The 20535-nt window shown below is 47.7% G+C and overlaps 1 protein-coding gene across 1 annotated transcript in view; it reads left to right on the top strand.

Moving 5' to 3' along the window:
- The first annotated feature begins 2172 nt into the window (after positions 1 to 2172).
- Positions 2173 to 20535, top strand: part of pfdn1 (prefoldin subunit 1) — a 55559-nt gene continuing 37196 nt past the window's right edge. The window contains exons 1-3 of the mRNA XM_088604878.1: positions 2173 to 2297; positions 3422 to 3588; positions 20060 to 20144. Of these exons, the coding sequence (XP_088461004.1) occupies positions 2265 to 2297; positions 3422 to 3588; positions 20060 to 20144 (285 nt within the window). The 5' untranslated portion in view covers positions 2173 to 2264. The remainder of the gene's footprint in view (positions 2298 to 3421; positions 3589 to 20059; positions 20145 to 20535) is intronic.

Below are 20535 nucleotides of genomic sequence, written 5' to 3' on the forward strand. Positions count from 1 at the left end.
AGCCATGGTAAAAGTTTGAAGTGTGCCCAATAAGTGTCATGTCACACATGCTGTTACTAACGGGGCTGTTAGAATTTCAGGATGAGGTCAAACTGTAAACTTGCTCTTCAGTAAAAAAACCTGGCTCCTGCGCACAACTCTGCGCCCATCTTTTCTACACTCCTCCCTGCGCCACAACTCCACTCCTGCAGCTGCCTCGCTGGTTCATTCCTCGCAAGTGAGGGGGGTCGTGACAGCAGCTCTGGGCCTCCACCAGTGATGTCACTTCCTCAGCCAGGAGAGTTAACCCCCAACACTAGGAAATTAATGACGCAATCCCTTAACATTCATTTGGCTCGCTGCGTCGGTTGTATCACTCCTTGCCTGAACCGCCGAATATCCCTTTATTATTTGCTGAAAGATAGCAGCTCCCAGTCCGTGTGTTTCTTCAGGCTCTTCTTTCTTCCTTGAGTGGAAAACATGACAGATCTGCAGCTTGGCCAAGGCCTGTGGTCTCCCCGCACCTGCACCCTGCTCCCGGGCCCGCGACCTCGGCACCGGCCCAGAGTGCGGGGGGCCGGCCCAGCTGGAGGGGGGCTGCGTCATGCAGCCCACACAGGTGGAGGGCGAGCTGCCGAAACCACGCGCACTGCCACCGCGAGACAGACGACAGCAGCGAAGGCTGAGGACCGACAGAGGTGCCACAGGAGCTCGTGTTGGACCTGTGTGCGGTCAGCAGTAACCCACTGGGATCCAGAACACAGGCGTTCACTTCACATTAGGATGACTGGAAAAATCTACAGCTACATTTGAAGACAGGGCGTTAGTATTAGGAAGCCTCCAATCACGTGTGTTTTCTTGAGCACTGGTCAAGACATTTTCCACAAGGAGCAGGGGCTTCTTCTGATTGCACCAGTTATACAACCTGGATCACATTCCACTCCGATTTTGTGATTGCTGCCATGGACACACTTGACTAGAGACTTTTAACCGTTTCTCGACTTTGAACTGCGTTCATTACTTTTGGTCAGATGTTCAGCGTCCAGTCGATACGCTGGGCCGGGCACTGCTCCGTCCCAGACAGTCCTGTCAAGGGCGGTGTGTCCGCACGCTCCCGGTGTCAGCTCTGAGCCGGGCCAGCCCGCGGGCCGTCTTCTAGCCGGCGCAGCTCTGCCTGGCTTCAGCGGAGTCAGCGTGGTCAGCGTGGCTGACCGGAGGCCTACAGCAGGGGCGTCCAGCCCTGGTCCCAGAGAGTGCTGTCAGGCGGGGGTTGTCAAACCATCAAATCACTCCTTTCTGAAGGCAGTTTTACCATGATCGACGAAACCGGGGATTCATTAGAATATTAAAACATTTCATAGAGTGTGAAGGGCTGTCACACTGTCCAGGGAAAGCTCTGCCCTCAGTCTGCTGCTTGCTGGGATGGGCTCTGGCTCTCCTCCTGCACAGTGTAGGATAAAGCTGTGAGAAGCTGGATGGACGGGATGGAATTTTATAGACAGTTTGGGGCATAAACCTGAATACCCTATCACCTCCAGATTCATGACTTAACCGTCTTCCCCATCTTTAGGAATAGGTACACATTTATACTTTATATGATATCCTACAGGGAGGTTTCCATCTTCCAGAACACACCGGGATATTATGATGGGGATCGTGAAATGGATGTGCTTCATTTGGTCGATAACTGCTTCTCTCTCAGGTTGCATGGTTGCCTATTAAGGAAGATGGTCTTATTGACCTAGTTTCTCAAACAACTGGGACATATTCAAGGGAACAGAGGCGATACAGACACGGGGAAATTGAGACCATAATATAGTACTTATCTATATTTAGATTCATTTTAAATCTCTAAGACTGAGGTCTAAATTCGGCGTGTGTAATTTTAGAAAAGCAGGCCGTGATGGAGCAGGGCAGAGCTCGCCAGCACAGGCTTGGACCGGCAGGAGTCAGAGACAGCAGATCAAGGATGGCTGCACTTCATGTCAATGTCTCAAAACCAATTTCGTCCAACCTGTCATGCTACTAATATGAATGCACTTTCTAAGCTCGTATACGTTATGAATTATTCAGATATAGACGTTCACACTGAATTGCTCCATTTTATGCAAAATAAAGCTAAGCCACACTGCTATGAAACGTACTTTTACTATGTACGACTGTAACAAGGCGTTTTAACACGCGGTCGAGGTAAGACCGTCTCTGCATGACGTAATGACTCGAGCTGCCGGCATGCAGCCTAGCAACCGATAAGGACTCACTGCGCATGCGTTCACCTCTCCAACATGGCAGCCCCCGTAGATCTCGAGTTGAAAAAGGTAAAATGTTTTATTTCATTCTTATACGATAACGGTTGGTCATTCTCAACGGCAGCACTTTAGTTTCTGGTAACTTTATCTCTCATGTCGTAGCCTTTTGATGGTTTTTAAACGGGGAGACAGCCCTTTAATCCTGTCACAAAGCGTGTGGTGGAGAGAAAGCGTGTACAGGACCTCTGAGTAGTTTGAAAAAGGCTAGCTAGCTTAAAGTCATACCTGTTTTGTCTTTTAATTGCGTGATTTTACCATTATTAGATTTTTAAATTAATGTCGTATTATCTGGTTCGTGCAGCGTGCGTCAGTTTGTTTTTAATATAGCCAAACATCTCCTTTGTTAAGTGTTTTAAGATGTCATTCTGCTTTCGGAAATAGAACGATTATTTCCTCCGCGATAGTGTAGATTAGTAGAGTCCCAGCAGCAGGATGCCCAGTGTTCAGGTTGTCGTGATTACACGAAACGTGAGTCAGGCCAAGAACCGACACCCCGCGTATGTGTTGCATCTCATCGCGGTCGTTACCAACATCGACTAAAAAACTATGCTTCTATAACGTGGGAGATCTGAATTACCCTTGTAGCAGCTACACCTGCCCGTTTGTTAAATAATGCTTATTCTGTTTAATTATTACAATCTCATTATTCTGCACTCAGTGCATAATTGTACATCCATCCATTTTCTAACCACTCTGTCCACCTCGGTGTTTTCGGGGATGCTGGAGCCTATCCCGGCAGACAGTGGGTGCAAAGTGCGATACACCCTGGACGGGATGCCAGTCACACACTGATACACTCACACTCACACTCACACACACACTCACACCAAGGCCAGCTGTCCTAGGAGCCAGCTAACCTTCCAGCATGTCTCTGGACTGTGGGAGGAAGCCCACACGAATCCGGGGAGAACATACAGCCCCGCGAGGCAGCAGCTCCGAACCCGGCTCGCAGTGCCTCCGAACCCGGCTCGCAGTGCCTCCGAACCCGGCTCGCAGTGCCTCCGAACCCGGCTCGCAGTGCCTCCGAACCCGGCTCGCAGAGCCTCGCCACGCAGGACGACGGCAGGCCTCCTGCCTGCGAGTGGCCGCGGTGTGACGTGATGCGGTGTGACGTGATGCGGTGTGACCCGCAGGCTTTTGCCGAGCTGCAGGCGAAGGTGATCGACACCCAGCAGAAGGTCAAGCTGGCGGACCTGCAGATCGAGCAGCTGAGCCGCATGAAGAAACACGCCCACCTGACGGACACGGAGGTCACCACCCTGCCCGCGGACACGCGCATGTACGAGGGCGTCGGCAGGATGTGAGTACCCCCGCGTCTCTCTCGCCCCCTTGTCTGGGTCTCCCAGGCCCGTTCGGTTCGGATCGGCTCTGCTGTGCCTCTCCAGCGTTGCGACTGTGGGCTTTGGCACTCGTATCACTACATTCCTATTACATATAGAGTCTGATTGGAACCTTAGGAAGGTCACAGAGAAGAGGAGGCCATTTGGCCCATCTGTCCAAGCGAAGGTCATCTGTCCATTTCTTGCGAGAATCCCAGGGTATCAGTTTCAACAACATGTCTGGGCAGCTTGTGGCAGACACCCATCACCATTTGTGTGAAGAACACAAATCTACCTCCTCTTCTGACTGGAGGATCTCATTCAGCTGTGTCTTGAAAGAAGCCAGAGGCTCTTATTGGCTCTGACAGCAATGCTGGGCAGCTTATTCCAGATTCCCACTACACGTTGCAGTTCAATTTGGCTAAAGTCTCTTCACCATTCCTTTGCAGTTTCTACAGTGTTTGCTAATCCTTGTATTCTGATATCATCTGTGCATTTGACTGTGAACTATACCGGAACCTAGATCACTGGTTAAAAATTAGGGAGAGCGGCAATCCTGATACATATTCTTATGCTACTCCACTAATTACATCTGTACCAATGCCAGTCTGAGCAGTCGTACTTTTTTTCTGTACTAATTGTTTCTGTCCATTAACCTGTTCTGAACCCAAGGGCATGCATTACTTTGAGTGTCTGTTGTCTGTGTTATTAGAATTAACTTTAATGAGGAACTTTGTCAAAAGCTTTCCACTCATGTAAATTTTATGATCTCTATCCATTACTGCTGATTGTTCAAAGAACTCTGATATATTACAGAAGATCTAACCCTTTTTCTCTGTAAATACCGGAGTCAAATAGTGATGTATCGGCCCTCTCCATTTCCTGGACTGATTCCTCTGAGACTTGAACTGGAACCTGTTCCATTTTTACTACTTTATAAAGTGCTTTCTTTCTCCTCAAATTGCTTTAGTGATTAAACCTTTAGGGTTTCTGCATTCTAGCCGTTGATTTGCTTACTCTTTGGGATTGATAATTTCTGTTCCTTTGTGTAAAGAAGTAGCTCTGGTTGGTGTTTCACTGTTCATTCTGAAGAATGTTGCTGGGTTGAATGTGTCACTGCCTTTGAGGGAACATGAACCCCTGACAGCACTAAGGGTGTTGTGTAGGTCTGATCTGAAGTGGAAAATGTCTTGGGATTTTTAACAAATATTTTCCAATAGAATGACTGAAATCAGATAAGTCCAAGCAAACATGCACAGGAAAGCAAGTGTTTTTTGCTCATATGTCCAGTCGGAAGTGTGATTGACAGGGACTGGTGATGAGTATTTTCTCTTGGTGTAATAATCCTAGCCTTTCTGCGAATGGTAGACATTTTTATTTGGTTCAAACCGCTTTCAGAAATGACACTGGATAGGTTTCTTGTGTTTCCCAGTGGACAGTACTGGTGTTGTCATTACTTTTGTGGAGAGTTAGATGGGTTTGTAACTGAAAATGTTTAATTTTATCTCAAGCTAATAATAGTATTTTGTTTTTGCAATCCAACATGTCATTCCACTTGCAGGTGTTTAACGAATTTCTCAATTTGGAGACTATTGTTCCTGAAAACGTTCTTCCGTACCATACAGCACTGCAACGTTGTGTTAACTTGGCCTCACAGGCTTGGCTTCACGTCAGCCAGTTTGTCTACATTAATAGTACCGAGAGTCATCGTCATGCACTTACTATTAAAGTCACAGAGGCCTGAAGTGTGAAGGAAACGGATAGGTTTCTTTTTCTGTATTGTAACTCGGAGGGGGAGGGAGAGGAGCTCAGTGATAGTGATAGTACCAGGGGCTGTGGAATGAGCCTGTCTGGCTTCACCCTTACGGTGGGGTTTGGTGTTAATTAAATCCGCTTGTCGCACCAGTCTTATATGACTGTCTTTCTTGTGCAGATGGACAGGTGGCGGGGACCAGTTCAGCAGATCTTGCTGCATTGCTCACATGTTATGCCGAATCTCTGTGGTGTCTGAAAGATGAAGCTGTCCTGCAGGCTTTGTGCAGTATTACCGTAAAATCTGCCCTATGTGTTTTCATGAGATTGGTATACTACATACGAACGTTGTTTCTTGAAAGAAACCAGTTTATTGGCGTCAACCACATAGCTGGGTAACTTGTTTCCACTTGTCTGCTCTGGTTTGCGATTCCCAGTTCGTTGTGAAGATGTCCGTTCTCTTGACCTGTCAAGGCCTTGAGGCCTATATCCGGTGTTGACCCCCTGATTTCCTGCAGCCTCCTGCAAGGTGTTATAACCCTGGAGAGCTTTGTGCTTAGAGCAAAGGTGGGCGGGAGGCAGGATGAGGGGATTTGACGCTTTTTATTCGTCCTGCTGATCCGTCATCTGTTGATCCGATAAACGTCGTCCTTTTTCAGATCTGAGCAGGAAGGTTTGCTCAGGGTGGTGTGGTCAGTTGCACCTGCTGTCGGTTTTCAGAGCAGTGGTGCTGGTGGAGGCCAACAGGGTAGCTGGGTGAGGACAGTGTGTTACAGCTGTGGGCTGATGTCACAGACCGGGCTGGGGGAAGGTGCTGAGAGTCTCTTCCGCTTGTATGGGGACAAGCCAGCAGCTCGGTGTTCCTGGCTTGGAGGTGGTGTGGTCGCGCCGCAGTGCCGGGTCCTGCACACCCAGGCCGGAGAGGGATACCGCTCGGCACTGTCTGCTCAGTCGGACACGTGAGGGTGATGGGGGGATGAGTAAGGAGCAGCTCGATGTCAGGCTCTGTGATTAACTGCCTCAGGCACTGCTGGAGGATTGGGCTGCAAATCCTTAGCTCAGAAACAACAACAGCATTGGGTTCCTCTTTGCTCCAGTCAGTGGCCACTGTGGGCTGTTTCCCTGCTCCACGTGTTCTGCCTGTCTGATTCTGTCACCTTCTGTCAGTGAGGGTCCTGCTGGTTGTGTCTAGTAAGGGTTAAATGGTTACAGCTCAGAAGTTCCTTGGGAGAATTGGGAGCAGTGGCGCTCAGTACGTTTGAGGGGCAGAAGTAATTAATCAGCTTTATGTATTTAATAGAGGAAATGACTTAAGGGCACTCTTCCTGAGCTCTGAAAGTAGAATTCAAGGCTTGAGTTTATGCATAAGGGATGCAGTTTGATGGGCACCAGTACTAAAACAGTGTTAAGGATGGGAGATAATGGAAAGAAGCGCTGATGTCTGTGCTGTTAACTGGGTTCTGGGTGTTTGATCTGACATCTTCACTCCAGCTCTGTTTTTCCCAGTTGTTCCCTGTGCCTGGGATCCTGATTCCCGCATGGTGCGCTCTCATTGTCTGCCAGGAGGAAGCTCTGGTGTTTGCTATTCTGCTGGCCGGGCAAACGAGAACACAAACAATGGGGTTTTTCCACAACAAAGTGTGGAAACGCGCATGAGGAGTGCAGTTGGAAATCTAATCATGTTAGATACTGGCCAAGGGTGGGAGTGTGGGCGTTTTTGCATCTGCTGCCTGCGTGTATAACTTTGGCATTATCCCTTTGCTTTATCTTGCTTTATTTTTCTTTTTCTTTATCTTGTTTTGCATGTTGAATGCTGTAACATCCTCATAGTTATCTTTAGCAAAAGATGTTTCATGTAACTAAAGAAAAACATCCCTGGAGCACAGAAAGGTGTACTAGATGCCCTTTTGCCCTGCATTTGAAGTGCATTTGTTCTTGTGCTTTGGTGACACTTTCCAGCCAGTTGCAGGTTACAATATGAACACACAACTGCCCTCTGATGTCTTTCAAGTTTACACATCTTTGGGCTTCTCATGTCTCTCTGGTATTTTATATCCAACTTTGACTCTCTCTTCATAGTTTCCAGGGCTCTGTATGTTATATATTGTATATTAAGTGAATATAGTAGTTTGGAAGCTACTTAAGATGGAATGAACATGTTGTGAATTGTGTTGATTGGATTGACTTGATTGGATTGGTTGGTTGATTGGTTGATTGGATTGTTTTTGTAGTCCTAATAGTGAAGCCACTATTGTGGGCCAGACCGTTCTGCTCTGCCCCTGTGGTTGGCTTGTGCCCTTGCAATGGAGTCCTTCAGTCTGTGCTGCCCTGGACAGCACTGTGCAGCATGCAGTGTGTGAAATGGCAATCGGCCTGCCAGGTCAGTGTGTTGGAGGGGGCTGAGCACAAGTCCGATGCCTGGTCCTAACAACTGATGAATCAAAATTGGGACAGTATAAAATGAAGAACTGGAAGAGATGAGAACAAAATTCTTTGCTGTGAAATTATCTAGTTTTCCCAGTTGATATGATGCCCTCGTTCATTCCTGCTCGTGCCTTTTGTAACCAAAAGCTCCTCTTTCTGAACTGCATTTCCGGGCCTTTGTTAGGCCTGGTCATTTCCTCGAGGATGGGGCTGGTGAGCTGCCCCCCCCCCCCCCGTGCGGAGTTAAATCTGTGAGAGTGGATGTTTTAAAGGTGCTGCTATAGGGAAATAAATAACTGCATCTTGCAAAGATACTACTGTTCTGTAGGCCTGCCAGCAAATTCTCTGTTTGTTACTTCACCGTCCGAGGAAAGCCTTGTTATGTATCCTGATAGCACTATTAATTTCTAGTGGTCTATTTGCGCTGCCTGGGGACTGGCTTCATCATGTTGCAGAGACAGGCCAGGAGGGGAGAAGAGGGTGGCTCGGCCTCTCCAGCCTTTGTTTAAGAACTCTCCCACACGGGACAGAGAGGCATTTGCCAGCCGCGTCTTCCCTTTGATGTCTGCAGCCTCGGAACTGCAGATCCAACGCCTCCTGCAGCTTGCCGATATTCGGCAGTGTTGCGGGGCTGTTTGGGTTGTGTGGCTGCAGCACAGGGGGTGGGTTGGACAAAGACTCGTTTGTGTGCAGCGCCCCGCTCTCCAATGGGCTGTGAAGCTAGCTGTTGAACTTGACTGTGTTTTCTCGAAGGCAGGCCAAAAGAAAAAAGCCGCGTGGAGATGCAAAGATGGGCCTCGGGGGAAAAAAATCACGTAAAAGGATCCTGAGAATATTGCAAATGGCAAAAATAAAGTGAATAAAACAAATGAGAGTGGATAACACTCGCAACATTGATTTCAGTATTAAAGCTGTCCAGGCAGTCCTCCCCTGTGGAGTAAAGGTGCTCCCTCAGCAGCAGTAGGTCTGTGATCACGGGTTCGAGCCTGGGTCTAGTTACTAGCTGACTGTGACTGGGATTCCACTAGCAGTAGAGCACAATTGCCTGTGCAGCACCAAGGCTAGAGTGGGGTTAGTCGGCCAGGGCTCTCTTACTTGTCAGCCACACGGCGCCCCCTGTGGCCCTGGGTCCTTGCGGGCAGGCGGTGGTGCCGGTGAGGGACAGTCGGCAGTGAGCATCCTCTGTGGCGTTGTGGCGGGGCTGCGGGCGTGTTAACACACGAGCAGAGTCTGTCCCCACTCCCTCGCTCTCCCCCGTGTGTGGTTGCTAGGTTTGTAACTGTGAGCCAGGATGCTGAGTGTAATTTAATGTCAGTGAAATTCAGTGTGAAGTAACTTTCCAAGCTCCCTGCGAATCGAGGAAGAACGTATTCTTTGATCAACACAAATTTTCCTAAGGGCTCCGTCTGATGGAGGATTAAAAAAAAAAAAGCTCCTGCAGCCCGACTTCTATTCTTTGTGAAGTGATCACACAGCTGTGGTATGGATTCCTGAAGGAGATTCTTCAAAACATCGCTGGCTTGTACAGTCTTATCTCTGTTAGGGGTTTCATCAACAACACGGAAAGATAAATGAGGGGAGAGTTAGGAGCTCGGTTTGCCACACTTCAGTGGAATTTGGCCCCTTTTGGGGGGAGTGTGAAGGTGGGAGGTGGAGAGCATGCTGTATAGGAGGTTGCGGCCTCCCTACTGCTCGTGTAAGGAACCTGTTAAGTGTTATGTCTGCTGCGTGTGCTGACAGGGATCTTGATTTAGCTCTCTTTCAGGGTTTTTGTTTTGAGTGCTTTATGTGTGATTCATCTACTGTTCCGAATGGCTGGTGGTTTCTGTCCAAACATGTGGCAGGCATCGGAAGCACCGCCTGACCGTGGGAGCAGACTGATTTTAAAAGATGTAAAAAAACTTTTTTTTCCGGTTTCGGTGAATGCCTTGCACCTAGACCCACTGCACCTGTGTGTCACATATCGGCTTGTGTGTTAAAGCACTCCATTCAAGCAGTGACCCATGTGGCCTTTAAAGGAGTAGGAAGCTGATGTGGAAATGCGGTGGAGGAAGATAATCCAGCTTCTACCTCACTATGACAAGAGAGCAAATGGATCTCTGTGTGCGTTGGGGTGGAGGGGGCGGAGCTCTGTGTGCGCGTTGGGGTGGAGGGGGCGGAGCTCTGTGAGTGTCGTGGACAGGGTGGGGGGTGGGAGTGAGAGAGCGCTGTCCCCGTAAGAGACGTTTTTGCGCCAGCTGCATCAGACCCTAAATCGGCCCCAGATTAGGGATGAGACAATTCGGGGTCATAAATCACGTGCAGCTCTTTGCTTCCCCTGTCATTGGCAGTGTCCTTGGGCCGCTTGCCCTGAGACCCTGTGATCAGGGACTCGACCCCTTTCGCAGGTGGTGCCTTTCCCCCTGTGAAGAGCTCATGAGTTAGTATCGCTCATACCTCCCTGCTCTGCTGGAGGTGTTGTGGAACAATAGTTCAGCTCCGTGGAACAGGTCAGAGTCTAAGAATGCTTGGACTCTACTTGAAAAGCTTAGGGGAATTTCAGGGAGATGAGATCATTAGGAAAAATTGGATTTTCTTCCCCTGTTTGAGACATGTGAGACTGAAGAGCTTCTCTATAGCAGAACCCATGATCTTAAGTGCAAAGCCTGTTTTACAATTTACATCAGTATTATTTTTATTAATTTAAAGCTTATGTCATCTCACTAGCTCGCTCCTCTGCCACTTTGTCGATGTGCCTGCTATGCTCTGATCATCTCTTTCAGATCTCTGTCTGAGACTGCACTGCCTGTCTGGAGCCATCGCTCAGCTGAAGAGTTAGGGTCACGTGTCTCTGTCATCACCTACAGTGTATAGGCCCTGGCACAGTTTGGACTTGTGTTTTAAAGCTTGCCGTCAGGGCAGATTGGTTGGTTGGGAAATTAACATGATACATAAACTACTCCACACTTTCCAAGCAAACAACAAAAGGGAAAAAGTAAACCGATAATTAATTTTAAAGACAAATGGACAAATTGAACAAGCACCCTGAGAGAGTCTGAGCTGATCTGCCAGGAGGAAATAGCAAAAACTGCACCTGGCTGATGAGACCCAGAACAACTCGTGGCTGTCATTGCTGCCAAAGGTCCTTTTCCAAATATTCAGTTTCTTATTTAGTTTTTGCTGACAATTATTGTGATTTATTATCACCCTCATCTGTCTTAGTTTGGTGCATTCGGGTTTAGAATAAAATATTAAGTTTTAGTATTTAAGTTTAATTTTAAAGTTTGCATCTCTTTCGTTTTTTCGTCTTTTGCATCATTTGTGATTTCGTAGAACAGGGCGCCACAGGAAGGGTGTGCTGCATGGATGTGCACTGGGGCAGATAGGCGGGATCCTGAGCTTGTTTTTGATGAAGTTGACATTGGAAAGCCCCTGCTGATCAGCATAATGGCAGAGTGGTGGACAGCAGCAGAAACGTATTGGAGAAGGAGTAGGAGTTAAGATTGCTAGTGTTCACAGTGTTTGCTGAGCTGTACACAGAATAGGCAGCCAGATGTTTTCCTGCCTGTTTGAAATGCCTCCATTCCCTCGAAGCAGAGTCTGTGTCAGCAAACAAAGTGGCTTCATAATTATTAAGTGTGTCACCAAGCATTTTATTGCCAAAAAATGTGGATGTCTTCCATTTCCTTTGCCCAAGTTGTATCAAAAATCTAAAAAACAAATACTGCATGAATGAAGGGAGTTAAATGTGGACTTTGTCCCCGCCAGCACCCTCCTGTGAAGCTTCCTTTTGCCTGTCCTTGCCATCACGTTCGGTAAAACTGTCCGTCTGCTCTCAGAACGCTTCTTTGCCTTTTCCAGTTGCTGTGCTGTGAAATGCTGCTGATGTTAAGCATGTTGGGCACAAAACAGTGAAAACGCACTGCAGATGTCTGGAAAATCCCTAGGAATAGAGGAAATTTGGGTCTTGAATGGCTGTTAAAAGATTAAAATTCAGCAGAGATTCATGCCTCAGTTTAGGGGAACTGCAGCCTCAATTTCTCAGACCGGTTATGAAGTCTTGGTAACAAAATAAATTAATTGACGTGTCGCAAAAAAGTAATCAATTTCCGAATTAAGCACAAAATCGTGAACTTTGAGAAACTACTGCATGGTCTCAATGTTGTCGCAAACTGCTGGTCTCGCCATGGGCAAGAGTTCAGGAGAACTGGGACGTGAAGCGGCCCTTCCTGCTCACTAGTCTCTGTAATGAATAACGTACTGAGATGTATAAGCAAATTAGTTGGGGAGGAGGGGGCGGAGCTCTGTGTGCGTTGGGGAGGAGGGGGCGGGGCTCTGTGCGTGTTGGGAAGAGGGGGCGGAGCTCTGTGTGCGTTGGGGGGGGGGAGGGGGCGGAGCTCTGTGTGCGTTGGGGGGGGAGGGGGCGGAGCTCTGTGTGCGTTGGGGGGGGGGAGGGGGCGGAGCTCTGTGCGCGTTGGGGAGGAGGGGCGGAGCTCTGTGCGCGTTGGGGAGGAGGGGCGGAGCTCTGTGCAGGTTTTGTCAGCAACATCAGGGCGTGCATGGCACAGTTGACGCCCCGTGAGCCTCTGGTCTGAAAGTGTTCGTTTCCTCTCATCAGCCATCATCTGAAGCTTCTGCCAGGGAGCTGGGGGAGGTGTCCTGAAAGAAACCACTCAGTGCCCATTGTATTGTAGACCTGTTGGCATAGACCTTACAGTCCTACACAACTGAATATGTCTAATGTTATCCTGTGTTTGTGCAGTATGATGTAAGTTAGCTAGCGAAGGACGTATTGTAAACTTGCTAGTATTAATAGCTACATATTTGACTGTTAGGCAAATCAGAGGCAGCATAGGCTGTTCACCTAACTAACATAGCCTAGCAAGGTGATTGAGAGTTGTTAGCTTTATTTCATCTCATGTTATGAAAGAAAAATAAGCTTGGTTTGCCTATTGTTGGTTTCATGATTACAGTGGCTCCAAGAAGCAATTGTGTACATTTGTAAAACGCACATTAGAGTCAGCATGTGAATGTGTACATCTAATTTAGAGCCCACAATAACCTGTCTTGTACACCATGTATTTCTGACAATGCTAGAGGACTTTGCATCTTAAGTCCCTTTAAAGTGACTTCAACGTGTCTTCATCACTTGATGTAAAACACTAAAAGGCACCAGGCATTTTCCACTTGTAAGAGGTGAATCCCACTACCCGGTTTACTTTGTTAATGGAATTTACAGCTAAAAATTCTTTGTTAATCTTATCTGTGAAAGAGAAAGAGGGAGTAGATAAGCTGCAAAACTCCTGAACAGTTTAGCTTCTGAGAAAGGAATGTTTCCTGGCACATAACGCAGATCTATTTGCATTTATCCATGATTCAATCTCCTTTTCTCCGAAAGCAAAATCTGATTAGAAAGGCCTTCTCCTGGACAGGCACATCATAACAAAGAGTGAGTGTGAAACTGGAGGGCAATAAGGAGAAACACTCAGCTTTTCTTTGAGGCTGAATGTGAGCTTAAGACTTCATTGCTGGAGAGATCTTGGCAACACTCTCTTGTGTGGCTGGGGCTCTTTGCACTTGTCATTGTTTTCAACAAAGCCCAGGACCTGCCTCTGTCAGCAGCCTTGCAGGCTCTGTGGTGTGCTCATCGTGCCAGGGCTGCTGGAAACTACTGTGTCACTTGCCTTTCTCCCTCCCTCCCAGGTCGCAACAGGGAAAGGTCAGAGGTTCCCATTTTTAAGCTGATCATTGCGTGCGTTCGTCCTACTGTCTGTGATTAATGTCTCTGTCTCCTAAATGTTACAATGTTAGACAATTCTCTTCTTGTGTGATGGCTTCTTGTGGGTTTAAATCTGACTTTTTTGTCTTGATTGACAAAATGAGAATATGCAGAATGTTTTTCTTTTTTTCTTCTTCTATTGGTCAGTCCCTTTGTTAGCTTTGCTCATTGCTGCAGCCCTTAAGCAAATAAGAGACACAATACAGGTACTAGCAGCCCTCCCTCCCAGTGGTGAGCACCACCTACAGTAGGTCTGTGATTCTCACCTCCAGTCGTGAAAGTGTAGCTGTCTGACTGAAGGCTTTTAGTCTTTGAACTCCTGGAAGGTTTCAGCTGTGTGTCTGCAGGACCAGGAGTGCGAATCAGTGACGTGACATTGGGGCTCATCTAGACTCAGTGGGGCAGCAATGTAAAATGTATCGGTTAAGCAGTTCCCAAAAGAAGTAAAGCTATGTTTTGGAACAGCTAGAAATACACAGTGTAATTGAAGAAATTTTGAATTGTACGCTTGAAAGGCTTGTAATGTTGTGTTGTGCTTTGATCACAGAGACATTGAAGTTGTCAAGAGTTTAAAAATAAAATAGTTTCTTGCTTGGATGGCGTGACGTGGTCCCAGAGATTAGAAGATTGCACCTCTTTCTCTGTTTGCAGGGGCGTTTGTGTGTAATCTTTCCAAGTTCACCAAATACTGGTCTGAATTACACAGACTAAACGATGAACTTGGACTTCCCCAAGCCACAGTTCTCATTGAAAATCTTTTCCCAGGCACTGAAATCCACATTCCTTTCAGCTCTTTGTCTGGATCGTCTATTCTGCGCCTGAATCTCATTCTGAGGAGTTATCCTTTATGTGGAGTGCATTTTTCTTGCGTCCTTCCTTCATAAAGCGATTATTCAACATTTTTTCCTTTGTGAGTGTTAATTGGAAAGAGTTTGCTGAGTGTGGGTTTGTCAGAATTCAGCAGAATTCAATGACTCTCTTCTGTGAGCCACAGTGCCCATTGTTGAGCAGGCGTCTGCTGGCGCTGGCGGGACTCAGGCTGGGCCTGGGCACCCGGGCCACTTCCGGGTTTCTGTGGCCTGACGTGACAGAGAGCTTCAGCCAGGGTCATGCCACATCCAGAGACCCCCCGGCCCCCACAGTGGCCGGCGATGAAGTGGATGGGGGTGGGCGAGGGGCAGTCGTGCTGTGTGCCCATCGGTCAGCGTGGCTCCCTCTTGCGTCTTTCCGAGGGCAATGGCTCCCCGGGACGGTTTTGCGCCTCCCTGCGAGGTCTCTAGGACGCCTGTTGGAGCCCATCGGCTGCGGTCCAGGAGGGGACGGTAAAGTGGTGACCGGGCCCAGTATTCCTGCAGTCGGGAGGGCCGGATGGCCTCCCATGTCAGGGCAAGATCCTCGCAGGGTGACCCTCCCCGTGTGTGGATTTGTAAAGAGGTCTCCGTTTTCCTCTGTAGTGGGAACAGCTGGTTGTGCTCAAAACTGAGCTGAAAGTTCCTTAGTTTTAGCGGTGATCGTTGATACTCCTCATACCTTTATTTGCCAATCAATAAACTACATTTACATGGCCGTTTTAAATTAAAATTGTGGCTTCATTACTTGTAATTTTAGTAGAAATAATTATGTTCTCTTGGAAAATATTTAATTTTCAAATGATCCCATTCGATCTCATCTTACCATCCTAATAATAATTGGACGATAATTGAGTTAAATCTTTCTAGTTTAGGAAAGCTTTCTCCCCTATCCTCCAGGAAGTAGTCCTGGCGTGAAATGAACTCAGGATTCGATTCTGGTCTTTTCTGATGTATTATTCCTTACAGATCTTTGCTTTCCCTCATCCTGTGGCCTGTTGTCAGTATCTTTCTTAGTTCTGCCTGTCTGAAGCTAGGTCTTCTTTTATTACCTCTGAAGTAAGACATTACTTCACCTTTACTATCACAGTAAAACTGTTACTTTGGATCATACCGATAAAATATTTTTACAGTTTTTTAAGCCTTGTTGAGATATTTGTTGTGGTGTTTTTAAAGAACTCTGTAAAGTGCTGTATATTTTCGTTTTGCTTTGCATGAATTTAGTCTCTGTGTCTTGAGCAGGATTAATTTCCTTAAGATATATCTTGCTGTCCTTTCTTTACTGATTGCGTATCTGTCTCCTGCCTTCATAGTCTGCTCTCCTGAGTCCGTGAACCTTTGAAGCATTTTCTACCCTATGGCTCTTGCTGCAGAAGCATTGCTTCCTCTGCTGCCCATGACTAGCCCAGGTAATGACCAGGTAGTAGGCAGGTAATAACAGGTGCAGAGTTTCATGGCCTGGAGGCACTGAGGTGTGAATGATCAGGAATCTTCTTACAGTTCCAGGACCTGCTGAATTTCTTTTATGGGAAAACTGGAACTGGAGAACCCCAGTAGGCTTTTATCTCCTGTCCTGGGTGAGAAGGAATCCCAGGAATGACGGGGGCTGCACCTTTCTATTTCAGGCTCTTCCAGCTTCCCTCAAGGACGGCTGTGGAGCACAGTGGGGTCCCCCGCGCGCTGGTCTGCGCGCCCCCTCCAAGTGTTTAGTTAACCCCGGGGTCAAGTTGGAGAAGCTGATTTCCTTTTTCTGCATGGTGGTGTTTTTAACATGATGTGTCTCGCGCATGCGGCTCAGCCTAGCTCAGCCCAGCTCAGCCCAGCCCAGCCCAGCCCAGCCCAGCCCAGCCCAGCTCAGCTCAGCCCAGCTCAGCCCAGCCCAGCCCAGCCCAGCCCAGCCCAGCTCAGCTCAGCTCAGCTCAGCTCAGCTCAGCTCAGCTCAGCCCAGCCCAGCCCAGCCCAGCTCAGCCCAGCTCAGCCCAGCCCAGCCCAGCCCAGCCCAGCTCAGCCCAGCCCAGCCCAGCCCAGCCCAGCTCAGCCCAGCTCAGCCCAGCCCAGCTCTCCTCGTCTCTGGTGCATGCTCTCGCCCCGGAGGGGAAGTGGAAGGCGGGTGAGGGGTGAGCAGTTATATTCTGCACACACCCAGTCACCCTCGTTGTCCGATGGTGAGCAACCACGGGATCTGAAAGAGCTCATTGTGGTCTCTGGCTGGCCTTTCCAGTTGCCCACGCAGGGAGGGTGAGCAGCGCAATGCGGGGAACTTGACCTGTGGGGACAGCCGTGCCAGTTCTGAGCCGGGCGCAGTGGCTGCCTGAAGGATTCTGCTCGCCCCGTGGCTCCGGCGAGCGGCTGGGCGCTGGGCGCTGCCCGTCTCCGCCCGGCCGGCGGCTGCTCCCGGCACGCTCACCTCTTTCTCGTCATCCTGGCTGTCTGCTCTGCTCCCGGTTATTAAAGCAGATCGCAGCTCCGTGCTTCCCGGTCACAGATTTCCAGTGGTTCGGGGCCTCTGCAGGAAACAATGGTCTGATTGTCGGGAGTAAATTGTGTCCCGGAGTCTCCCTGTTCTTTTTCTATTCATCGCAGGAGGCAAGACTTCTGAGCTGCAGGAATTCGGACCTGAACACTCCTGCTTTGTTCTCCGTGGAGCGTGTGCTGTAATCTCTTGTCAGATAAATATAACCACTTAGGAATGTGTTTTGAGAAAAATTCCCTTCGTTACACCATTGATAGCTATCTTGTTGACTTTCGGCTAGGCACAATATTCTCCCGCTTTTAAACTTCTTTTGAAAGTCTACTTCAAGTTTTCAAGATAACGTTTGCTTATGCTCAGCTGCTGTCTGCTGTTTCAGTGTGTTCAGGGCATGGTCCTCTCCCACACACAGCAGGCTGGGATCAGTTGTTCTGAAGTGTCGGCCACAGTTCGGGCTCCGCAGTGGTGTTACCTCAGTGAGCTCGGGCAGATGAAGTGCAAAACACAGGTCTGGGACTGTCTCACAGCTGTCTGAACCCTTTAATTTCAAAGGGTTTGATTGTTGTGTAGTAGATGGGCTAAAATGTCTAAAGGCAGACAGATTGCAAAATTCTTCAAGTTAAATTATTCTACCATGACATTTTCTGCCTTTCAAGTAATATATCCACAAGCAGTTTATCGGATGTGCCGCATTCTGCCATAAATAAAATGCTGCAATGTATGCAAGAAAGTCAGTACTGTTGCTTGCTTTTTGCACTTGAAACGTCCTCATCTGAGCAAGCTTTAAACTAATCCTGATTTGTGTTGGGTTTTTGATCAGCTTTGCAGTTTGCCAGAAGAAGAGGTTGTTTAAAAAATAATGAGATCATCCAAAATGGCCACGATGCTACATGAGTCATGACTAAATGATTAATTCAAACTCACAACTTGTTCAGCAGCCAAACCCGTAATACACATTTCAAAACTCGGATAAGTGTTTAAAAAAAACAATTTTCCTCAAAGTAAAGTTGTTCCATGCAAGAGCATGATGTCGCGGAATTAATATCGGTAAAATTGTTTCATGCAAGAGCATGAGTGCAAAATTAATGTCAGAATTTTAGTCTGAACAGCAGAATGAAGTAGCCAGCACTTTCTGGGATTATCTCCCTAATGATGGCGAATAAAGACGATAGGCTTTAAGATTTTTTAAAGAGATTTTAGCATGTTAGTGCAGTATGTAGCATCCCCCAATGTTTCTGAAGTTTTGTCTCCTCCTGGCCTAGCCATTTCACATTCCTGTGGTGTGAGCTCTAGGCCATCGCGCCTGACAGTGGCCTGGGAGTGTTCGTCCTTCCGAAGGGGCTGGCAGGGCTGTGACTCAGAGGCAGCACAGGGCTGCTAGAATACTAATAACTTTTCCATTAAATCACTTCCCTATTAAATGAAAACCACTGGAAGTGTAGGAGGCAGTCTAGGAGTGTGATCCTCTGCTGTTGATTAGTTACCTCACTAGCGGAGCAGAGCAGCTGGCAGGATCCTACAATCCGTTAAGAGCTACAGCATTAATTACCCTTCCTGACAAGGGCCTGACATCAGCTCAGAAGGGCCCTTCTCAATAAACAAGAAATGGGAGGGATGGAGGGGATTTTCAGATTGTTTTTGGAACAAACGGGATTTTAAAATGTGAAGCTTTGATTGCTGGAGTGCAGCCATGATGTGGAGATGTTTAGTGCCTTCTGTTTCAGACTTGGTATGACTTGGTATGACTTGGTTCAGGTGGGGAGCTAGAACAAGTAATGGGCTTATTCCAGGCTGAAAAGAGAAGAATGGGAGCACAACGTTTCTTCGGGTGTCAGCAATTTCTTTCTTCTCTTTTCAGCAGGGAATAAACCTACTACTTGGTATGAGAGATGCAAGGAAAGCAAAAATGGCCTGTGTTTAGCAGGTCCCACGTCAAAACTGAAATCCTGCCTTAAAGCGATCCAACTTGCCTAGCTCTAATTTGGCTGCGATTCCTGTTTCTTTAGTTTTCCTGAGAGGTGATGTTTAAGTAGACAAGTCAATGCAAGAACCAAATGCTTGTCATCCTGTAACAGGAACCACAACACACAGCATAACTGCCCTGCAGGGTAACAGCACTTGATTACAAAGCTGGCCACATTGCGTTTCCTGATTGTACTGCTCTTGAGTTAACAGCAGTTCTGAGGCAACATCATCATCAATTGCGGCTTGGGAATCTGAATGGGTTTCAGCCACAGGTGTGTGGTGCTCAGTCAGTCATGTATTACTGTTAGGTGATCACTGCTGGATTTCACAGAGCTCTCCAGGAAAGTGGCGGCATTCTTCCCCGCTGAACCAATCCTCGCATCTGGGCCGCGTTTCCTCATTCTTAATCATAGTCAAACTATTTGCTGCTTAAGATAGTACGGAGAGATGATGCTGTGCGTCTGCTGTGACGATCTGGAGTCAGAGACGGAAACAGAAAGTCGAATTAGCTGTTGTAAAGCGAAACAGTGAAATTCCCACAGCCAGTCTGCTCATGCCTGTACAAACAAATACATTCGTATAGAAAACTAAAAACAAAGCGCAGATTATTGTGAAGGTGAAAGTATTTGACTGCCTTCTAGGTCCTAGCTGCGTAACTGTACTCTGTTTTCATTTTTTACAAACCCACTAGACGTTAGTTCTAGTAAGTAAGGAACTGGGCTCTAAATTCCCACCAGTATAGAAGGAGCCACAATGAGCTCTGGAACCTGCATGCCCTGCTGTCCTGTGTACTCAGCAAGCATGGTTTTGTTAATCTAGAATTCAGAAGCAAAAAAATAATGTAGCTATGTGATTTCTAAGTATCAATCAGTGATGGGTTCTTTTGGAGTTGTGTGCTGTGATTACAACTCCTGCTTAGGAGAGAGTAAGGACTTTTATCAGTGTCAGATAGACTTCTGCGGTCTTTTGAAAAGAAAGACGTCTTTATATATTGTGAGCAAAGCTGTAGCAGCCATGCGGCGTTTTAACGTTTTCAGAATTTTCCGTTGTATTCCTCAAGTGGGGCATCATGCAGCAGCACTGTGGGTCTGGACTGTTGCACCCCCAGCTGTTTAAGCGGGAGCATGTGTAAGTCACCGTGGATACAAGTGTCCTCCCAGACCAGGAGTGATTCTCCCGTCTTCCTGTGCCGAGACTTGTGTGCCGGGCTCATGCCTGTTCTCGGTTCCTTCCAGGTTTATCCTGCAGTCCAAGGATGCGATCCACAACCAGCTGCAGGAGAAGAGGAGGAACGCGGAGGAGAAGATCAAGGAGCTTGAGGTGAGATGAGTGAACCCCTCCTCTCCCCTGTGCTGAAAATCCCTTAAAGGGGGAACTTCAGTCTCAATTTCTTAGACAGGTTATTAAATCTGGGTAACAAAATAAATTAATTGACAAAATTTGACAATTAAGCACAGAATCCTGATCCGTATGGTCGGCTCGTGGTCGCGAAGCCCAGGTCTCGCCACGGGGGAGAGTTCATGAGCACTGTGTCGTGCAGCGGCCCTTCCTGCTCACTAGTCTCTGTAGTGACTAATGTAACGAGATGTACGAGCGAATAAGTACAGGTTGTGCGGCAGGTATTTCACCACAGAAATGTTCCTGTGTGATCTGCGTGCAGAGTTCACAAGTTGCATTTGGCGGCAAAACCGTCTCCCAGTTGAGAGTGAGA

This window comes from Lepisosteus platostomus, chromosome 13, assembly GCF_059453375.1.
Source record: "Lepisosteus platostomus isolate fLepPlt1 chromosome 13, fLepPlt1.hap1, whole genome shotgun sequence".
Taxonomy (NCBI): Eukaryota; Metazoa; Chordata; class Actinopteri; order Semionotiformes; family Lepisosteidae; genus Lepisosteus; species Lepisosteus platostomus.